Source organism: Hyalella azteca, unplaced genomic scaffold, assembly GCF_000764305.2.
Source record: "Hyalella azteca isolate HAZT.00-mixed unplaced genomic scaffold, Hazt_2.0.2 contig7209, whole genome shotgun sequence".
NCBI classification, from domain to species: Eukaryota; Metazoa; Arthropoda; class Malacostraca; order Amphipoda; family Hyalellidae; genus Hyalella; species Hyalella azteca.
In genome coordinates this window covers 1,177-21,722 of record NW_025937337.1, presented here as the reverse complement: position 1 = coordinate 21,722, position 20,546 = coordinate 1,177, and the positions used below count along the sequence as shown (strand labels likewise).

The 20,546-nt window shown below is 38.8% G+C and overlaps 1 protein-coding gene across 1 annotated transcript; it reads left to right on the top strand.

The window, feature by feature from the left end:
- Positions 1–3,128: 3,128 nt before the first annotated feature.
- On the top strand, positions 3,129–20,342 carry LOC108672296 (roundabout homolog 3-like; the record flags this gene model as incomplete). The annotated part of the gene is made up of 5 exons (XM_018159939.1): positions 3,129–3,258; positions 9,315–9,445; positions 12,786–12,945; positions 14,525–14,682; positions 20,207–20,342. Coding segments are annotated over exons 1-5 (715 nt in total), but the record flags the coding sequence as incomplete, so codon positions are not given.
- Between the last annotated feature and the right edge of the window lie 204 nt (positions 20,343–20,546).

Here is a 20,546-nt window from a genome sequence, read left to right as displayed (position 1 = left end):
ATTTATGCCATTGATACGAAAATTTATTGTTGACATAGTAATAATAGCGGTTTCAGCGTTCATTAGGCCGTAGGCCTGTCGCCGATTCTTAACATCGCAGAACATTCACTGGCGCACAGAGCTGGGATCGAACCCGCGCCTCTCCGCACCAATCGTGGTACTCTGAACTTTAACCACTGGGCCACCCTGCCCAGTGGGAGCACGAAAATGGATCTGGTTCAGGAGAAGATTAACTAACACGCGAGAAAGCCAACATTTCAAAACAAATTAATGCTGAACAAATTAAAAAATTCAAATACACTATTAATAATAAACTCGGAAAAACTGTGTCTAACATCAGAAGCATCGAAAAGGACAAAATTTACAGACGAGAAATAGTGGAAGAAAAAATGTTCGGGGAAGAAGGGTGAGAACGTGAGTTTTTCACCTCGTCTAAATATAACGGGCGGCTAGAGCGAATAAAACTGGAGCTACGACGACATTTTTATGAACTGCCTTCGTAAACGCCGGTCGAAAAATGAACGTTCGCGTCCTCAAAGAGACAATATCAAGACGGACGTCGACATTTTTTTTAATAATAAGCTTTCTTGAATGTTGAGGGATTAATTTTTCTGACGCACCCTGCCTCACCAAAGGTGAAGCTGATATTGAGATTGGATTTTTCCAAACGATTTCATCAAAAAATAATGAAGATTTGAGTCATCTTTACTTTATAAATTTCATTCATTTACGCTGATGCTATCATTGATGTCTGGCGAGGATTGCATTATTTACCCAGTGGAAAATCATATCAGTATTTCATTTCCTGACTTAACATTGAACAAACATTGCTAAATTATAATATTGTGTGTATTTCCTTGCACTTTGCTTGTATTAAATGATGAATTTTGAGCAAGAAGAAAGCTTGCATGCCTGAATAGTGAGAGTGAATGATAATTTATATCTCGTCTAACGAATAACGCAGATTAGTTGCTGCATTCAAGTGGGGTAAGAAGCATATATAAATCGCACTAACGAGGCAGGGGCTACTATCTTGCAATTCAAATATAAAACTACAAATTTTTGTATTGCGATATTTGTACGGAAATTATATAAATATTTATAATATATTTTATTATATATTTTATTATTTTTATTATAAACTACTATACTCCATGAATGACATTAGTTTTGTTATGCCAATGACTTTAGTGTTTCGCCTGTAGAATGGCGCGACGAAAACAAAATTATTTGTCATGGCAATATGTTTTTAAAAATATCATAATTTATAACTATTTCCTATGCCTGTAATATGCTTGTAAAAGTAATATTTATTAATATATATGTGCTGTACATTTACTTGTGACTGTTATGTGTTTGCAAAAATAATATAACTTATCAATAAGTTTGGGCCTGTAATTTGTTAGTGACATGACCGCCTGTAGTGCGTCCACTGCGCCTGTAATTTGTTAGTGACATGACCGCCTGTAGTGCTGTCTCTNCCCAGGTGGGTAGTGTAGGGTCTGGGTGCTGCTTCAGGGCACCCAGGTGGGTAGTGTAGGGTCTGGGTGCTGCTTCAGGGCACCCAGGTGGGTAGTGTAGGATCTGGGTGCTGCTTCATAGCATCCAGGTGGGGGGTGTAGGGTCTGGATTCAGTTTCAGGCTCCAAGTTTAGAACTTTAGTGTCTGGATGAAGCTGAAAGTTCCCAGGAGGGTATGAGGTCTGTATGCAGCATCACGGATTGCACTAAATGACATTAATGACTATATGCTAATGCATTTATGACACTAAAGGCTATATATTAATGACTATATACTAATGACTGCATGAAATGGATGTAGCGAATATTCAGGTCCAGGTCGGTGCTGAATGCAGCTACTTCAGATTTTCAAAATGCAGTTTGCATCTTAATTAAGAACTGTGAACTACTTCGGTTATCCTTCATGAAGATTAAATTCATTCACTTAATTATAAATCATAATTATAGATCCTATAATTTATACATACATTTTCTCAACTTCTGCAGTTTTCAACTGAATGTCGCTCGCTTCTCTAGACGGCTCTGCTATAGTCAATCTAGTTGACCTCTTCTAGTTAACTCCAGAATACGGTTATTATATGCAATATGGATCAAAGCTCTGCAATTAACAGGCGTCATTTTTGCTGACATGTGCCAGCCAAGCCTAAGTTTACAAGGCAATTTTGTAAAGTTAGCACAAACTTTGAACTTCCTCCTAACACACTAACTTTTCTCGGATCAAGAATTTTCATTTGCCCCCAAACCGCACAAGTGAATATGGCTGGGAAATTGGCTCCAGATGCAATAGCGATAATATGATCCTTTACGACTCGTTGGCCAAAGCAGAAGATCCTTAAAGTAAAATAATTTGCTACGTAATAACACGAAATTCTTTGTTGACATTTTTAATAAATTTCATTATGTTATTGCTAGTTTGAATAAACTGCTCTAAAATGGAGAAGAATTCCTCGACTTTCGAACTTGCTTGGCTATAATGCTATAGTAGACTTTTATATCTCAAAATGATGACATCATCTTTAAAATAAACTATATTTTTAATTTTTTGACTGTTTCATTCAAAAATAAAAAAAGTCTTCCTTGTATCCAGCTCAAAAAAGCAGCTCGGTTGTAGAACGATTTCTTGAGCTGTTAATATAAATCTAAATTGGACTGCAATTAATTAGTTTATCAACTAATTAATTATTTTAACTGCAATTAATTAACCAACTAATTAATTACTTAATTCCATGGAAAGCAACTGGCCAATCGTCTTAGTGGCCACGCCGACTAGCTTTAAATGAATAAATGTTTCTTCACCAGTTAGAAATTTTGAATCAAAGCTGATGAGATGTAGCTACAAAAAATGAATAAACATATTCATTCATAGCAATTAGACCAGCGGAATTATTTGCCTTCATTGGTCTATTCATATTATTATCCTTACAAACTTTAATTAAATAATTTACAACTATAAATTATGACACTCGCAAATTATATGCTTATTTGATTATTGATGATGCTGTGTATCTAACGAAAAAAATTAATTCCGTATCGATTTAATTATTAATTCAGTTGGAAAAGACTAAATTATTGAGGCGGAAGTATGTTGAACAGGAGCGGTCGCATGGGATGGTGTCTGAGAGTCACCTGTCCCTGACAGTGACGCGCGACCATCACGACAGCGTCTTGTCCTGTACAGCAACCAACCCCAACCAGCCTCTCTACAGCCTCACCAACGCCTCACGCCTCTACGTCACATGTCAGATGAGGCTACTCTTACCTGCTATCTATCTTATTTTCTAATTTATTGTCTATGCATTATATTGCTACTCTTAGCTGCAATCTATCTATCTTATTATCTATTTTATTGACTATGCATTATATTGCTACTGTTAGCTGCTATCTATCATATTTTATATTTTATTGTCTATGGATTATGTTATCTATCTTATTATATATTTATCGGTAATTATTATTATCTTGAGCGCCCCTATGTCTTTCTTTAAAGATAGTTAGTTGCAGCTGTCTCAAGTGGACCGAGCTCTCGGTCAACGAAGCCTTCCGTTACTAATATTAAGTTTTAGCTTATGGATTGTAAAACATAATAAATAATTGAACAAAGATCATCTTGGATCATCACTAACTGGATCGAGATTTAAACTGGAACTGTATATAAATCGGATTTAATAACCTAGTTCTAATGCTGGCTAATAAATAACGTACATTATAAAGTACCTTTCTATTACAATGATTTATTTGGAGAGAGATTTCAACCATTGTTTTCAAATATTAATATTTTATAACTTCATCCTAATGTTGTTGTCTGCGTTATTTGGCATTTCAAATTTCAACACTTACATTAAATAATTATCATTTCCACATATATTACTATTCATTGATTTCATATGAAGCAATTACACATGATAATTTAAAAATATTTATTGGCGAGCCATTTCTCTCTGTAATAACGAACTGGTCTCTTTATCCGTAACCATAAGTCACATATCATTAATTGCTAAATAAATACGCCACAAAGCCATATTGTATTACAAAATTTCTTGGCAATCATCTAATTGACTATAGAGTTTATTTATAAATTTTGTTATCAGTTTGTCGAATTGGCATCATAATCTGTCTAAGATTTTCTTATGATTGCTTACCACATACTTTTCACCTAATCACTTAGACCTTTTACTACACGCTACACGTGCTTGCTGTATACAACACGACCCGAACACTCGTATGACGCTCGTCTCATGGCTGCCTAACTTTATTATTAGTTTTCTTGTCCGGAAATTCCTGCTCGACTGTGGTTATCACAGATGCCCCTCCCCCCCTCCCCCCCCCCGGCTGGGGGCAAGGCCCACAAAGTGGTCGATATTGACCCCCTGGGAGCGAGGGGGGACTGTCAAGGGTTGGATAAATCTAAAAAATCCTGGCTAAAAACCAAGTACATTTTTTTGTACGTGTTGGGAGTCGATGATAGATCAGGTTTCGCTCGTTCGAAAAAAGTTCGATGGCTTCAGGATTGTAAAATCAAATGCTTTGATGCCGTGGCCACAAGGCCATAAATGAAATTTTTTTGCGATGCAGAAACCCTTTTAATTGGCCGAGGCAGAAATGTGACACAGACTCGCAATTTTTAGATCTTGTATTCCAGCGAAAAAAATGAATGAAACCTGGGCTTGATTCTTCGGAAAATGTTACCTCGATTATAAGTTTACGACGATCGTGAAGTGATCATTTTTTGTCAGTTTAAAAATTTCTAGAGATGGCTTTTGAATTTACGATTTCTAAACATTGTTTTGAGTTCAGAGCCTGGTCAAATGTATGTAGAATTTAACGACATCGTCTATCTCTGTGAAAAGCCTTTTAATTTTAAAAGAGCTTTAAAAGTCTACACATTAATGCTTTTGGGGAGCTTACAATCTCTTAACGAATAAGCGTTCCCCGACACACAGCACGTGATATTTCTTTACTCCAATCCTTCAACCAATAAACCAAGGATTTATCAATGAATAATCAGTCTTTAAATAAATATAATTAACGAAGAATAAATAGAAACAAAACAAAAGCCTAAAACCCTAACGACCTAAAATCCTAACTCTAACAAGAAAAACACAACCCATGACCATAACCATACGTTACAATCACTTCCAATTTACTTCCCAAGATTCAAGTCCAATAATCGAGGCCTTCCTGAAATAGAACAAAAATAACACTTGAAATGCCTAACTTAGGACTATGAACATACAATAAACAAATTAATACCTACAAATAATCAATATAACACGTCATAAATAATGACAACAGTCATAAATAATCACAGAGCTTTGGATTAACGTACCTCTACGGCACGAACACTAGTCACAATGATGGACAAAACGCCCTACTGATGGGGAGGTCACGGCTAAGGTGACTGAAAACTGAAAATGATAAACCAAAATCCTAAACCTAATACTCTGCAACCAAGAACTCATATATACAAAAAAAATTTGAATCTATTTCCTCTACAATGCAAGGCTAAAAATTTATATTTGAATCGAAATAAATTTTGTGTTTTCAAATATTTGGATCAAGCTTTAGAGTTATTTCAAATTATACGTGTAATTTTTATGCGTGTAACTTTCAATTTATGTATGCGTAAAGCTCTTAAGAAGAGTATTAATTCTGACAGAAAGTTTCAGAAATCTTATATTCATTGCCCATCTCCGATATCCTTTCGTTGATGAATATTTTCCAAAATTCGAGTCACAAAAAAAAATCCTTATCAAACTCCAACTATCTTCGTTAGTATGTTTTTTTTTCTCTACACAGCGATTGTTTTTGCAATAGAACATTCAGACAACCGAGATTGGGAAGTTCTCAATCATATTCCCTGAATTAATCCGAGGTCAGCTTTAAAAAGTCTGCCTCTTTGAACCAAAGCAATATTGAAGCCAGAGCAAATCAGATGCGTTCCTACACTGAAGCAAACCGTTTTTTGGGAAATGACGTTAAAATAAGTTTATTTAACGTTTATTCCATAGAATAACGTTTAATTCAACGATCTAAATGGTCACAGAAGGCTAATATATCGTCAGTGAATATAAAACAAAAAGCTCGACGCTGTTGCCATCGATGGAATAGCATTAGCGCCGCAAATTGGAGGCTTGAAAACTCGAGGTGGCTCGTACACTAAGAGAAATGTATAGGTCATGCTGTCCAAATAACGACCTACTTTCTTACCCACATCGCGACCAGATAGCGGGTCCAGCTCTGATACGACCTTACGCAGAGCCTAACTGGGTCAGGATGACCCATAAAATGTCGAAAAGTGCATCGATATTTGGACAGAGGCTCACTCATTCCTCTGAGTGCTCGTCTCTCCTTGAGGCCAGGATTAGCTGAGCTAAAGCCGGCCTCGCGGCGCTCAGCCTCCAGTCTATCATGAGGACACGGCCTGGGGCCTCACGGCGCTCAGCCTCCGGTCTATCATGAGGACACGGCCCGGGGCCTCGCGGCGCTGAGCCTCCGGTCTATCATGAGGACACGGCCTGGGCCTCGCGGCGCTGAGCCTCCGGTCTATCGTGAGGACACGGCCCGGGGCCTCGCGGCGCTAAGCCTCCGGTCTATCATGAGGACACGGCTCGGGGCCCAGCATGCTTAACGCTCTTCTCACACTACACTGCACTCACAAGAATGAGTGTGGCATTGTCCATAAAGCGATGCTCGTCTTGCCTTTATGTGGGCATCATAATCTTGTTTGGCCAGGCAAAGAGGGTACCTGTTCGCTCTCTGCTAGAGAGCGAACATCTCTCTAGAGATGTTCACAAAAAAGTGTGTCACTATTTCAACAGTATGGCTCAAACATGATGCGAGTGTGTCATTGTTGTTGTTGTAATTGCCCATCCTGGCAGTGACGACTAGGGAGGGGGGTGATAGGTAAGTTTTTCCGGGCACTTGGTGCCACTGGTAGTTCTACGACCATCACTGGCTCGCTGACCCGCCAGAACCATTTGATTGCATTACACCACACCCTGGACAAACCAGGTACTCATTTATCAACCAGAGTGTGATGAATGGCTGAGTTGACCATGAGCTGAGCTTCCCGGTAGAACTTGTCCTCAGTGGGACTCGAACCCGGGAGCTGGGTGCGAGAGACTGAGCCTCTCACCACTGCACCACCGCAGCTCTGTGTGCCATTGTTCACAAAGCGATGCACGTTTTGCCTTTGTGTGGGTCATGCTGACCTAGTTTGGCCGGCGAAGAGTGTACTAGTCTGTTCTCTTCTCGCGCTGTGGTTCAAATAGTGTGTCATTATTTGGACAATATGACCTAAACATTTTTCTGGATGCATGAACTATATATCTGTCCAGAGACATATTCTCAGTTGGCAAATAGTTGAAATTATGCCTGCTTTGTCAGATGTTTTTATTAAAGCCACATATCAGCCACGCATCTTTGTATTATATCATCATTTCTTGGTATAACATCATAGTTATTTAACTTTTTTCTTCATTGGTGAGACGATTTGCCTCACCTATTAGAGGGTGAGTCTGTAAGTACAGACCCTATAAGATATTCATAAATATCTTCCTTTTAACAGACAAAATAATGAAGAAACCGATAATTTATTGGAAGAAGATCATGGTTCATTTCTCAGGCATCGATATTCTGCAATACTTTTATAACATCTTGTTCATCTCACTGACGGTAACATAATAGCTCGCTGTTGGACGTAACATCCCGGCATGAATTTCTTTTAAATAAATTAATGAAGGAAAGATCAACTTCCCCCTTCCTTGATAATCAGCATGTGAGGGGCAGCATGTGAGGGGCAGCATGTGAGGGCAGCATGTGAGGGGCAGCGTGTGAGGGGCAGCATGTGAGGGGCAGCATGTGAGGGCAGCATGTGAGGGGCAGCATGTGAGGGGCAGCATGTGAGGGGCAGCATGTGAGGGGCAGCATGTGAGGGGCAGCATGTGAGGGGCAGCATGTGAGGGGCAGCACCGTACTCCCCTCTCCTCCCCTCGCTACCCTCTCAATACAATGTAATCATAACGAGAGTCTCGAGTGTCAGGGTCGATATTAATAATAGAATAAGCAATGTGTTACGGTACGCGGTAAATAAGATATATGTTGCATTCGACATTTAGGTGGTTTTGAGTTGCCTTCATGAAACTTTGAGCATCAACTCGACATTAAAATCCACGGAAAGTAGTAATGCAAGGTAATCCTGCAGGGTTGGATTACCAGCAGGTATTCCAACCAAATAATTCGGGCAGGTAATTTCGACAAATAATTTCGCCTGTCACTTACAATGGGAAATTCTGAGGCACAAATTTTTCTTTACAAAATTTTCGACTAAAATTGATAATAAGAAGGCATTGTTGCGCGAAATTGAATGAATTTCGTCTTTTGTACTTATAATGTTCAGTATCACCCATGTTCATCATTACTGGACTTATATTAAGTCTCTCGTGCTTGTTAATTATTAGATATTTTGTAGATAACACACTGCACTCCGGACGCTAGTGTTCATGGCTGAAAAATATTAATTAAGTTTCGAACATCATAGTTTGTGTAGTTTCAGCGTATCGTTGCATTACTTATTATCGCTGGATTTGCAATTAAACGTAATTCGTGATTATTTATTAATTCATTGAGATATGACTCCAATCATTGTTTCACCAGCCATATAATCCAACTCCCGTTTCAATTCATCATTTACTCTAATTTTCGTGAATAGTTTCACACTAAAGCCTTAGACATAAAATAATCGTCATTGTATGCATCGTTATGTTATAGTTCATGACTAATCAGCACTTAATGAATATTCATATATTCCATTGTTTCTGCTTATCAAATTATTGTACAGTCTAGTAATAATCTCCCTATTTAGTTCCAATTACTAAATTATTGTACAGTTTACCAACAATCTCCTTATTTATCACCCGATCATCCAACTATTGTACGTTCTGCTAATAATCTTCATATTTATCATCCAATTATTAAATCATCGCACAATTTAATCTATCCTCATTTATCATCCAATAAATTAACATACAATTTAATTAATCTATTATTTATCATACAAATATTAAATTATCTCACAATTTAACCTATCCGTTATTTATCATCCAATTATTAAATTAACGCACAATTTAATCTCTCCGTTATTCATCATCCAATTACTAAGTTATCGCACAATTTAGTCTATCCGTTATTTATCATCCAATCATTAAATTAATGTACAATTTAATTTATCCGTCATTTATCATCCAATTATCAAATTAACAAACAATTTAATCTACCCGTTACTCTCCTCCCCAGACCCGCCAGTAGCGCGGCTGGAGTTGGGCCGCGGCCTCAGCGCCGGCGACGTCAATGAAGGCGCCGACGTTTACTTCACCTGCGCCGTGGACGCCGTCCCGCCCCCCTCTGCCGTCCACTTCTACAAGCAGGTGCGCTGACCTGAGTCTAGTACAGGTGCCCTGACCTGAGTCTAGGGCAGGTGCGCTGGCCTTAGTCTAGTGCAGGTGCGCTTCCTAAACCTAGTGCAGGTGCGCTGACCTAAACCTAGTGCAAGTGCGCTGACCTAAACCTAGTGCAGGCGCGCTAACCTAAATCTAGAACAGATTCGTTAACACAGATCTGGATCTAGTGCGAGAACCTATCTCTAGAGCATATATGTATCTCTAGGGAGAGGTTATAGAGCAGGTGTGAATACTTATGTGTAGACCAGGAGCGTTGCGGTTGTTGTTGTTTATTGCGTCCATCATGCTCGCAAGGGGGGAGGCTCAAGAGGTGGCCGGGGGAAGGCACCGGAAGAGAGGGGAAGGTGGGCGAAGGCAGAGAGGGTGGTCAAGAATGCCGCTGCCTCCACGGGGCTGTCCCACAGTGAGGAGACGCTGAGAGACGTGGGGAAGGCGGGGCATGCAAAGAGGTGCTGGACCGACTGGAGGGTATCCCCGCACTCCGGGCAAGCGGAGCTAGGGGAGCGTCCGATCCTAGCGGAGTAGGACGCCAGGGAGCCGCAGTATCCCGAGTGGAGCTGGGATAGCGCCGAACGGTAGGGGCGCGGGAGTGAGGTCTCAGCAGATGCAATCGGCGGTGGAGGAGGAGCGAGGACGGCGTTTATGGCGTCAGTCGCACGACGCGAGAGGCGATCTCCCTGTGGAGAGACCGTTTGGCTTCTCCGTATGCACCAGCAGGTAAGATGCTATTTTCCAGGAGTAGTGTGACAAGGTGGCCGAAACTCGACTGAATGGAGGCTTTCATGGGGCGGTCCCCAAGTGGAGCAGAAACAATGCGGAATGAGGTATGGGAGGGCTGGAGGGCGCTGGCGAGGAACTGGGCACATGCCAGGTTCAGGTGCGCGGACAAAGGGAAGACGCCGGTCTCCAGGTGAAGATGGGTGAAGATGGGAGCGTTGCGGTAGCCTGCACTTTGGGTCAGGGGCGTTTCGGTGATCTGTGCCGAGTGGCAAAAGCACTATCCGTGCTCGTACCTCTGGACGCGAGTGTTACTAGTGAACGCAACGCAGGGGGAGGTGACTTACTGTAAACGTATTGCTTGAGCAGTCATTTTGAATTGATGGTGCGTGATCGATTACTGGTGATCGACAGCTACTCTGGCTGAATTATTTCTGTTGTATAAATTATTATATATTAAACAACGAACGAACTTTATCTATCCGAAAGCAGATTATTCCCGATGCTGATATAAGCAGGTAATTTTGATCAGTAATAAAAGCATGTATTTCATGCAAAGAAGTCGAACAGATAACCCCGACAGATAATTTCGCTAGTAAATTTGAGTTGAAAATTCAAAGCGTCAATGTTTTTTTCATTGAAATTTTCAACTAAAATTGATAGGAATATGAGAGCCATTGGATAGTTCCTAGTGAATGTTAACAACGTTACCACTGAAAATGGCTACACTTGCACAGGTAAATGTCATCTTAGACGTCATATTTAAGTAGGAGCAAGCTTAAACACTGACAAGAGCACAGAGGAGTTGTTTACAATTAATAAATTGAACCAAAAAAATGTCTTGCCGGATATATATTTCACGCTTCAAATTACGAATGGAAGATATAGAATACGTGCAGCATAATTAATCTATCAAAGTCGAGCATCGCTTGGTTTCTACCACCACGCCCAGGGAAGAAAAAAGCTGTAGGTTTGTTCAGATACGCCAGTGTCAAGCCTCAGCTGGCACAGAATTTGGCCTGACGAGAAGAATAAGAAAGGGTAACAATGCTCCACTGAACAGCCGAAGGTCGGATTGCAGTGAACTCTTCCTGCACAAAGCACGGGAAAAAGTGCAGCTAAAACTCTGCGCCTGACGCTAAGAGTCGTTTTTCATTTGCCAGCGAGGCTCTCGACAGTCGAGGCGATTTTATCTTGCTTGCCTTCCTAAAAAATGTGCATCCAATTGCGAGACCCTGTGGTGAAGCGGCATATTTCTGATGAATTGTGAACAAGACACGCGGATAAAAAGGCCTTTCTTGCTGAAGAATCTCACGAGCCGATCCTATTTCAACGGTGAACAACTCGTTTGTTGGGACGAATATTTGAAATTCCTACGTGAAATTTTCTTCTAAATTGAAACGCATGTTCTTTACTTGGTACAATGACGAGCTAAGCAAAAAAAATAGTTATTTAAACACAACTGCAGTTGTAGCGTCAATGTCGATAGTTTGACAGTTTAGTAGCATTTGAGAGTTTTTTAAATCGCTCAATTCAAAACACGTTTGATAAATTAATAACATGCAATCTTTATTGCATGTCAGTTAATGCAAACAATGTTATTGCATACAACATCGGAGGAACACTACCTTGTTTTGATTGTGACGTAAATGTAATTTTATCTCTAAACCCTGTTTTTCAGTAGCGTCCAAAAGTTCCGAGTGCGTCTAAAATCCTAGGACTTCGTGAAAGTTGTGAACTCTGGTCTCATAATTTGAAATTCTCCAAAAGAATCCAGTTTATTTTTTCCAAAAAAGTTCTGTAAGACTTCCGCAATTTTGCTTGTCTACATTGAATTGCCACAATTATATGTACATATTATGTTTATGTAGATGGGAATTTTTAAAATAGGCTGCTGATTCTCATCGGCCAATATATTTCGTTGCTTCTCTCACAACGAAATAGCAACAAAAAAATCGAATTTCGATGATTTTCAAACCATAAAATGAGAAACAAATCACTTGGAAAGGAGCAAAGATGGATAATAGTTTGGATGTGATCAATAATTTGCAAATATTTCAATTTATCGTCATTATTTACCAAAAAGGAACCTACTATAGCACCATTTTGTGTATGTAATCAACGTTGCAAGCATGCAATCGTGTAAAAAATAAAATCAAATTAGATCAAATGTTCAATCAAATTTATTTTCTGATTATTAAACGAATTTGCAAAGACATTTTCAATAAACTCCTTTAATGCAACTCTCACGACATGGCAGTAGCAGGCACTAAGGCATGTTTAAAATAATGTCAATAAACCCTTCTAATATCACTGTCAGGACGCTGAAGTAGCAGGCATTACATCATTCTGTACATAATGCCGCATGCAATTAAATATTGACCAAACAACTTCTCTTTTCGTTAATCGAATTTACATGAATATTATCAATAAATCCCTCCAATGTCACTGTCATGGCACTGAGGTAGCATTCATTACCTCATGCTATACATTGTGCCAAATGCAAAGCAATATTAACCAAACAACTTCTCTGTTCATAAATCAAATTTACATGAATATTATCAATAAGCCCCTGCAATGTCTCCATCAGGACACGGAGGTGGTGAGTGACCGCGCCAGAGGTGTCCTAGTGACGAAGGACTCGTTGGTGCTGCAGCGCGTCACCGCCGCGGCGTCCGGCGAATATTCCTGTCGAGCGGACAACACCCGCGGCTCCGACCACAGCAACCGACACGCTCTACACGTCAAGTGTGAGTCACGGGAGAAAGTGTGCATTAGAAAAATATTATTCGCTAAATGTGGGAGCTTCGATTTTCCCCTGTAGTGGTATGAACTTGACGTGTAGACACGCTCTACACGTCAAGTGTGAGTCACGGGAGAAAGTGTGCGTTAGGAAAATATTATTCGCTAAATGTGGGAGCTTCGATTTTAGTGAAATCTAACTCTTTGTTTTACTAATAGCCAGAGGCCGTATTATCAAAACTTCGTAAGTACGCGAAATCGACTTACGAGTGCGTAAGTGCTGATATGATGAACTAACTCTAGACCATAAACCTGTGGCGGGGTGGGCCGCAAGGTCGAGTGATAATACATATTTATAGCGCATTTTCTTCTTTATGGAAAAAAGCGCCATTGTGCTCGTCATGCCCGTTCGTCCGTCCGTCCGTGACTTCACGGACGGACGAGAAAATGCGCTCTCTGGCACTCACTGCTGCGAGTATACTGATCTATTTTTTTAGTTGTTCCAGCCATTAAAAGTGTCAGGAGAAAAATGGCAAATGTTGGTCATTTGAATGATGAAATTTGTTAACATATTTATTAGCTCTGTCACAATTGGCAGAAATTTTTTGTTATTAGCCAAGTTTCATCTCTAATTGTCATTCCAATCAATAATGCAATTTAGATTATGTTGCTGACGTGACATATCTGGATTTATTCCCCGACCACTAACGTTTGTTTGATTAATAAACATGTATACTCAGTCTCTCAGGCTTCATCAAGCATTTATTAATTTTCGTCATTAGGAATATTTATTTGTTCATCATATAACCAACCCTATAGAGGTTTCAAATGAATACATTTGCACGAAAATTTATACAATTTACTTGAATAATAACTTGTAATGACATTTAATCAACGAAATAGGGTGATTTTTTAAATTCATTTTTCACATTTATAAGTTTTTATATATATTTATTTCTTGCTTCATAACTTGCTTTGATTATTCGATTTGTGTAGCCATGTGACCGTGGGCTAATTTCGTCGTGTTCACTAACTATTTAGCGACATCCAATTTAATAAAATTAATTGATTAACATATTAGCTACTGCTTGAGTTTTTAACAACTTATATTATATGTCTTCTCGGATTTCTAAATTTTTTAATCTGAATTTAATTTTAAGTCTGGAATTTTGAATTCAAACCCATTTGATTTATTTCAAAAGTTCTAATCATTATTTTTTTAACTTTATCACATTGCATAAATAAAAATCTGTGAAAACCTACTAATTCTCAATATGCTAAGAATTTAACAGGTGGTAAATTTCTCCGTAACTTTTGTCAAATTTAAAAAAAATTAAGAAAAATTCTCCTCCGACTACAATATTACCGCTCGTCTTTACCTTAGTTACCCCGCCCTGTCGGTGGCAGGAGACGCGGTTACATGTGAGCAGCGGGAACAACATAAGCGTAGAATTTTGTCGAAACATTCCTCAAATGCAAACAAATTTCAAGAAAAATGCTCTCCGTCTAAGATATTGCAATTCTCCCATCTTTACTTCAGTTGCCCCACGCTGTTAAAATATTGCAATTCTCCCATCTTTACTTCAGTTGCCCCTCGCTGTCGGTGGGAGCAGAAGCGGCTGCTGGTGAGCAGTGGGGCGAATGTAAGCGTCGAGTGCGCAGTGGACGCTCACCCGCCCCCTACGCGCTTCTCCTGGAGCCTCAACACAAGTCAGGGCGTGACGCTCCTCGAGCCTGACGCCGCGGTATGATGAAAAATGTAGATGTTCAACTGTGGTTAAATCATGTTCATTTTATATTTGTTTATGTACTTTGTCAGAGATTCATTCATATTCCTTTAATGCTTGTGTGCTTAATTACTAATGATTTATTTATGTTTCTTTCATGTTCGTTTATATAGTTTGTCAGAGATTTATTCATGCTCCTTTCATGTTGGTGTGCTTAATTTGCTAATGATTTATTCATGTTTGTTTCATTTTTTTTGCTCAGTTTGTCAGTGATTTAGGCATGTGCTATTCAACCTTTTTTATTTATACAGGTTTTCATTGTTGTTCCAGTTTTATGAGAGACATAGTCGAAGTGCTCGCATGAATCGCGTAAGTGTTCGAGGAGTTATATGACAATTTATTTTAAATATTAATAGGAGCATGAAACGGTTGGAACTTGCTTCGTGCGAGACTCAGAAGTACTCGTCTAAAAAACATTCGGCTAAATTTACTGATATGGGAACCCCGAAGTATTTGATAATGAAAACAAATAATAAAAGCTGAGAAAGCTGGATGTGTGGATGTGAAAAATGAGGGTAAACCATCGGTTATTGTGATGAACATTTCAGGAATTCATTTCTGTAACTGGCACTGAATTTTCGTTCGAAAGCAACGCCAGCAATTTACTTGGAAGTAAACGAAGCCTGCGCTCAATTTTACCGCAAAAAAATTACAGCAGAGGAATTTAATTCAGCTTCCTTACATTTGTACTCGTAATTTGCCTCTAAATTGTTTAGCTAGCAAGACCTAATTCTCAGCAACACAGAAATGTTGGCATCTCTAGGAAGTATTCGGTTCGAGCAAAGGCATTCAATATTGATAAGCTTCCTATACGCTGCCAAGTCATGAGACAATAAAAGTCACAGATTTGTTGCCTCAGTCCATCGACTGGAATAAACCTTCTTGAAAAATTCACTGTGATTCCTGCGTCTGAACGCAAGTAAACAGCTAAACCACGTAGCCCTTGCCGGAAAAAATCAATTGAGGCGAAGATTTGTTTCGGCTCTTAATAGGAAGCGTGATTTCATGAGTCAAAAATTGCTCAATGTCATCGATTATAATGTAGGTAATTTTTACTATAAAAAATCATCTGATATCATAAAATGATATGAATTAAGTACTTATATTATCAGTCTGCTTATAGCGCAAGTTCACACGAAATTTGAAAGCAAAGAAAACGCCAAGCAAATTCACTATATGTATATCGATATTGAAAACGTTTTCAATATCGATATGGTGAATTTGCTTGGCGCTTTCTTTGCTTTTAAATATAAATTAAGTCTTGTATGATTTTTCTGTTCATTGACGTAAATTTTAGATTCTTTTCGATCAAATTCTATTTCAACTTAATGTAGTTTATATTTTTTCACTCACACCAACTCTGAATAAAGTTCTTCCATGTTTTGCAGGCAGTTTTGGTCCTGTTATGGCGTTGGTAAAGTAATCATAGAAGAAGAACAAGCAATTGATGTTAAATATTTACGACCTCCACATGTTGCTGAGCGCAACTGTCAAGAAGATTGCTTTTATATAGACGCCCATTATTACCGGCAGCTTAAACAAAACAAGGTAAATTATTCACACGCAGCGAACAGATCCTACTTCACTTTGAGGATTGTTTGCAATCGATGCCTGAATATAAATATTTAATACTGATAATGTCATTATATATAGCCTGTAGCATTACATTATTCAATTAATATTACTCACCGTGTAGTTGAAAGAAGAATACCTCAATACAAATTCGAATAAAAGCTTGAACCGTTCCAACCTTCAGCCTTCATATGTAATTGTCCTGAATAATTACAGTCCTGAATAATTACAGTCCTGAATAATTACAGTCCTGAATAATTAATTACCTGCTAAAAAATTTTGACGCTTGGAAACAGAAGACCCGATATTATACTCACGAAAACCTGTAAACTCTCAGTCCTTTAGGTCTACGCGCAAACCCAATATCCGTCTGCTCATAGAAGCAATGAAACAATTTATGTCACTTTTTTGCTTAAATTGCAAATAAATAAGAATTTAAAAGCAAAGAATAGTCCCAAAAATTCATATCTTTATAGAAAACGTTTCGGAGACCAGCTCCATTGTCAGTTCGTAGGATCAAGACACACAATCACAAATCAATCACGATGGAGATGGTCTCCGAAACGTTTTCCTTTATATTCATAGCAATGAAAGAGTTTTCAAACGTATAATTTATAGTAATATTACATGCACAATCAACAATAAATCACATCACAATCATTTAGTACAATGAATATGACCCGTCAATATGACAATACAATATGACAATTCAGAAATAAAAGTAATCAGAACAATACCTAAAACTCATTCAAAGACTCTTGCCTGAGGATGCTAAATGATGCTCGTATATATAGAGCCGCGCATACACTAGAGCATCGTTTATTAAGGAATTTTTCGGACTTCGAAGTCCTCAAACAATAGATATTTTTATTAGATACCTGGAAAAATTGAATTGAAAGGAAGTTTGCACCAAACCCGGCTTACTTTTTAATGAAACATGACGAACTGAAAGATCTTGCCTGATGTATTCATTAGGCAAATCTTGATCGCCTCCGACTTAGTCGGTAACAATCCTGCTCAGGATCAGCTGCTATTCGGCCGTCAAGTCTGATCCTGCAGCAACTCTGCTCTGTTGTTTAATTGGCGCTGAGCCTTGCACCAAATTTTAATTTGGATAAATAGAATATTTTTGCGGAGTTTCTAGCTTATACCTTTTATTGGAATAACATTGTTGCTGAATATATTTTATATAATTGATAATATTGTTGGAAATATTAATAGTTGGCTAGCGATGCCACCATTCCTTTAAATAATTATAATCAATTTAATTTGATAGCATTCCTATCACATTACCCTACCTGACTTGATGATAACTCTCTTATTAATTACTGCTAATCGATTGCGAATTCACAGTGCAGAATTTCATTGAACCTTAATTCGAAATTCGTAGGAGAATTCAATTTTCTAGTTTAATTGCTCTCTTTTATTATTTAACTCGTTGTTTTGCCCATCATTCCGATTTGTTTGAGATATGTCAGAACTTGAGCTGAGATTCGTCCGAGAATTCTTTGAGATTTTTCCCGAAATTTGTCCAAACAAAAGTCAACTCGGACTGGAGTCAAGTTGAAACCAAAAGGAAGCCCGAGTGATGCCAGAGTACAGCAAAAGGTAGTAGTAGTAATAGTAGTAGTAGAAGTCGTAGATTATCTAGCGCTTCATGAAGAACTTGATCTATCCATAAAAAGCAAAATGGAAGCGAAATAGGGATTACTAAATCAAATTCTGATATGGAACGACGAATTTTTTCTGATAGTAGCGCAAAACTAAAAAAAATTCTACAAATATGGACTAGACAATTAGAAAATTTAATATAAATACTTTGATCCAACGTTCGTTTTCCGATGTCACATGATTTCAACGACCTTCTTATATATTATCTTCACCACCTTATTTTACTATTATAGATATTTAAATCATATTTTATAACGTTTTAATTTCCTCATAACATCATTGTATCATTGTATCATTGTTGTATCATTGTAAAGTATCGTCACCATATTGTGCAAACAATGTAAGATAGATAATGTAATTTTGAAAAATAATAATTATTAACATATACTCATAAAATTAAACAGAAATCATGAATTGATGATATGAACTGTGAACATCCACATCGATCGTTATAAACATAAGTTTCATTAAACATTATTTCTGCGGCTTGCAACGATCTCTTTTTTATTATGATCACGCACCAACTGTAAATTTTAATGAAGTCTTTCATCAAGCTAGGCTCATAATTTAAGGTTGTCACATTTTCGAGCTTTAAACAAGCGTCTCGAAGGATTACCAGTCAAGCCATACGTTCACTTCATCGAGGATGCTCTTCGACCTTCTTATTTCAGATGAGAATTTGCCGTAAAAGTCAATAGACGAATCCAGGCCTCTGCTCGAATACTGTTTGAAATTTTTTCCTGACGGAATGCTGAACTGAATGTTGAAACCTACAGTAACTCGACGTCATTTTCTACTCACTGCGGTGATAATTGACAAACTACAATATATATATAATATATAATTATGCCTGTTATGTTTGTCTGTTGCTTATTTATGTTTATTTATGTTTGTCTGTTGCCACAAAAGATGTTATCACAACCAGTTGAATCTATCGCAACCAGTTGCGGTGTTGAACCCCCAACTCAGTGCTTTTCTCTAAAGGTGCTTGTACACGGGGATAGTGCAGACGGCTAGTAAATCTGGCAAGTGTCGGTCGCTTAGTGACTATCCGGCAAGTAAGCCTGTACACAAGGAGAGTAGAAGGTGCCGCTATCTTCTCGTTCGCGCCCGCCAGTGCATCGTTAGCAGCCGTCGAGTGAGGTCTGCGAAGTTGGATAGTGGGATCACCTTCAACAACTCGAGTCTGTACGTCGTTTTTATACTCTTTATTCTAGCCCTAAAAAATGCAGCGTCGGCAACAACTAAACTCTAACTAATAAGGTCTTCTTTCTGTTTCAAAATACTCGTTTCTCTCTTCATTTTGTTAGAGTAACCATCATGGCAAACATTATGCTTTAATTCATATTTTTGGAATATTTCAGAGAATAATTTAATATCGTCCGGAATCCACTTTGTTGGGTTCTTCTTAGAAACATTATCGTTCAAACAAGCCACGATTCACTTGACCCAAGAAGATACTTCACAAGAGCGGCACAGATGCTCTCACCATGGCTGCATCAGCGCTACTAGCCACTTCTCCAGCGCAGAAATCAACACATCGTTGTCCCTCTTGGTCGCGTCTCGGGCACTTGCTGGCGCATGGCTCTGAAGCGGCTGACACGAGGCTAGTAGCGTGGACAGTTCAAGCGGCGGATGAACTAGTGGCTAATACTATCCCTGTGTACCGGCACCTTTAGTGATCATATCCACTTAGCATCCTCTAGTGTAGGTCAATGGTTTACCACGTACAAATGACAAAAATGTTTCATGTACTAAATATTAATGCCACACTTATACATCAAACCTATTAGTAGCAAATACGTATGTGTCACGCTTACTATTCACGGCAGGGTGGCCCAGTGGTTACAGTTCAGGGGCCATACTTTCAAAATTTGTTAAGTGAACGTAATTACTTACGCTCTATTTTCTTGTCTGTGATTGGTGGATTTTGCTTGAAAGGCCGTCAATGATTGGCTGATGAACTAAAGATCTCTTAACTTTTTTTGAAAGTATAGGCCCAGAGTACCAAGATTGGAGCAGAGAGGCGCGGTTCGATCCCAGCTCTGTGCGCCAGTTTCTGGTCAGAATCGGCGAGGAGGCCGGGCGGTTAAGCACAGCAGAATTTTAGCAGTGAGCTGCGAGTCCGAGACCGCACCAAGCCGTGAATGTTCTGCGAGGTTAAGAATCGGCGACGGGCCTACGGCCTAATAAACGCTGAAATCGCTATATAGTAACATCACGTGCACGTGTCTATCAGGTTCGTACGTCAGGCGGCGTGTCCACCATGACGCGTACGACACCTTCAGACCTACTGCAGGAGGAGCTGTTGTGTTGGGCGTCTAATGAAATAGGCACGACAAGCAAGCCTTGTGTCACGCAACTCGTTGCTGCTGGTGAGAATATAAGGGGTTTTTCTAATAAATTTATGTCATTTGACCGCCATAGACACAAATTCACAGAATTTCGGTGCCTGAATTTTTCATGAGCAAAAAGTTAAAAAACTATAACAGTACCTCACATTTTGACATGATTATACAAGTTTTTTTCTGTTTCCTTTTTTATTGCAAATGATGTTAATATTCTAAGCAAATTCTAAG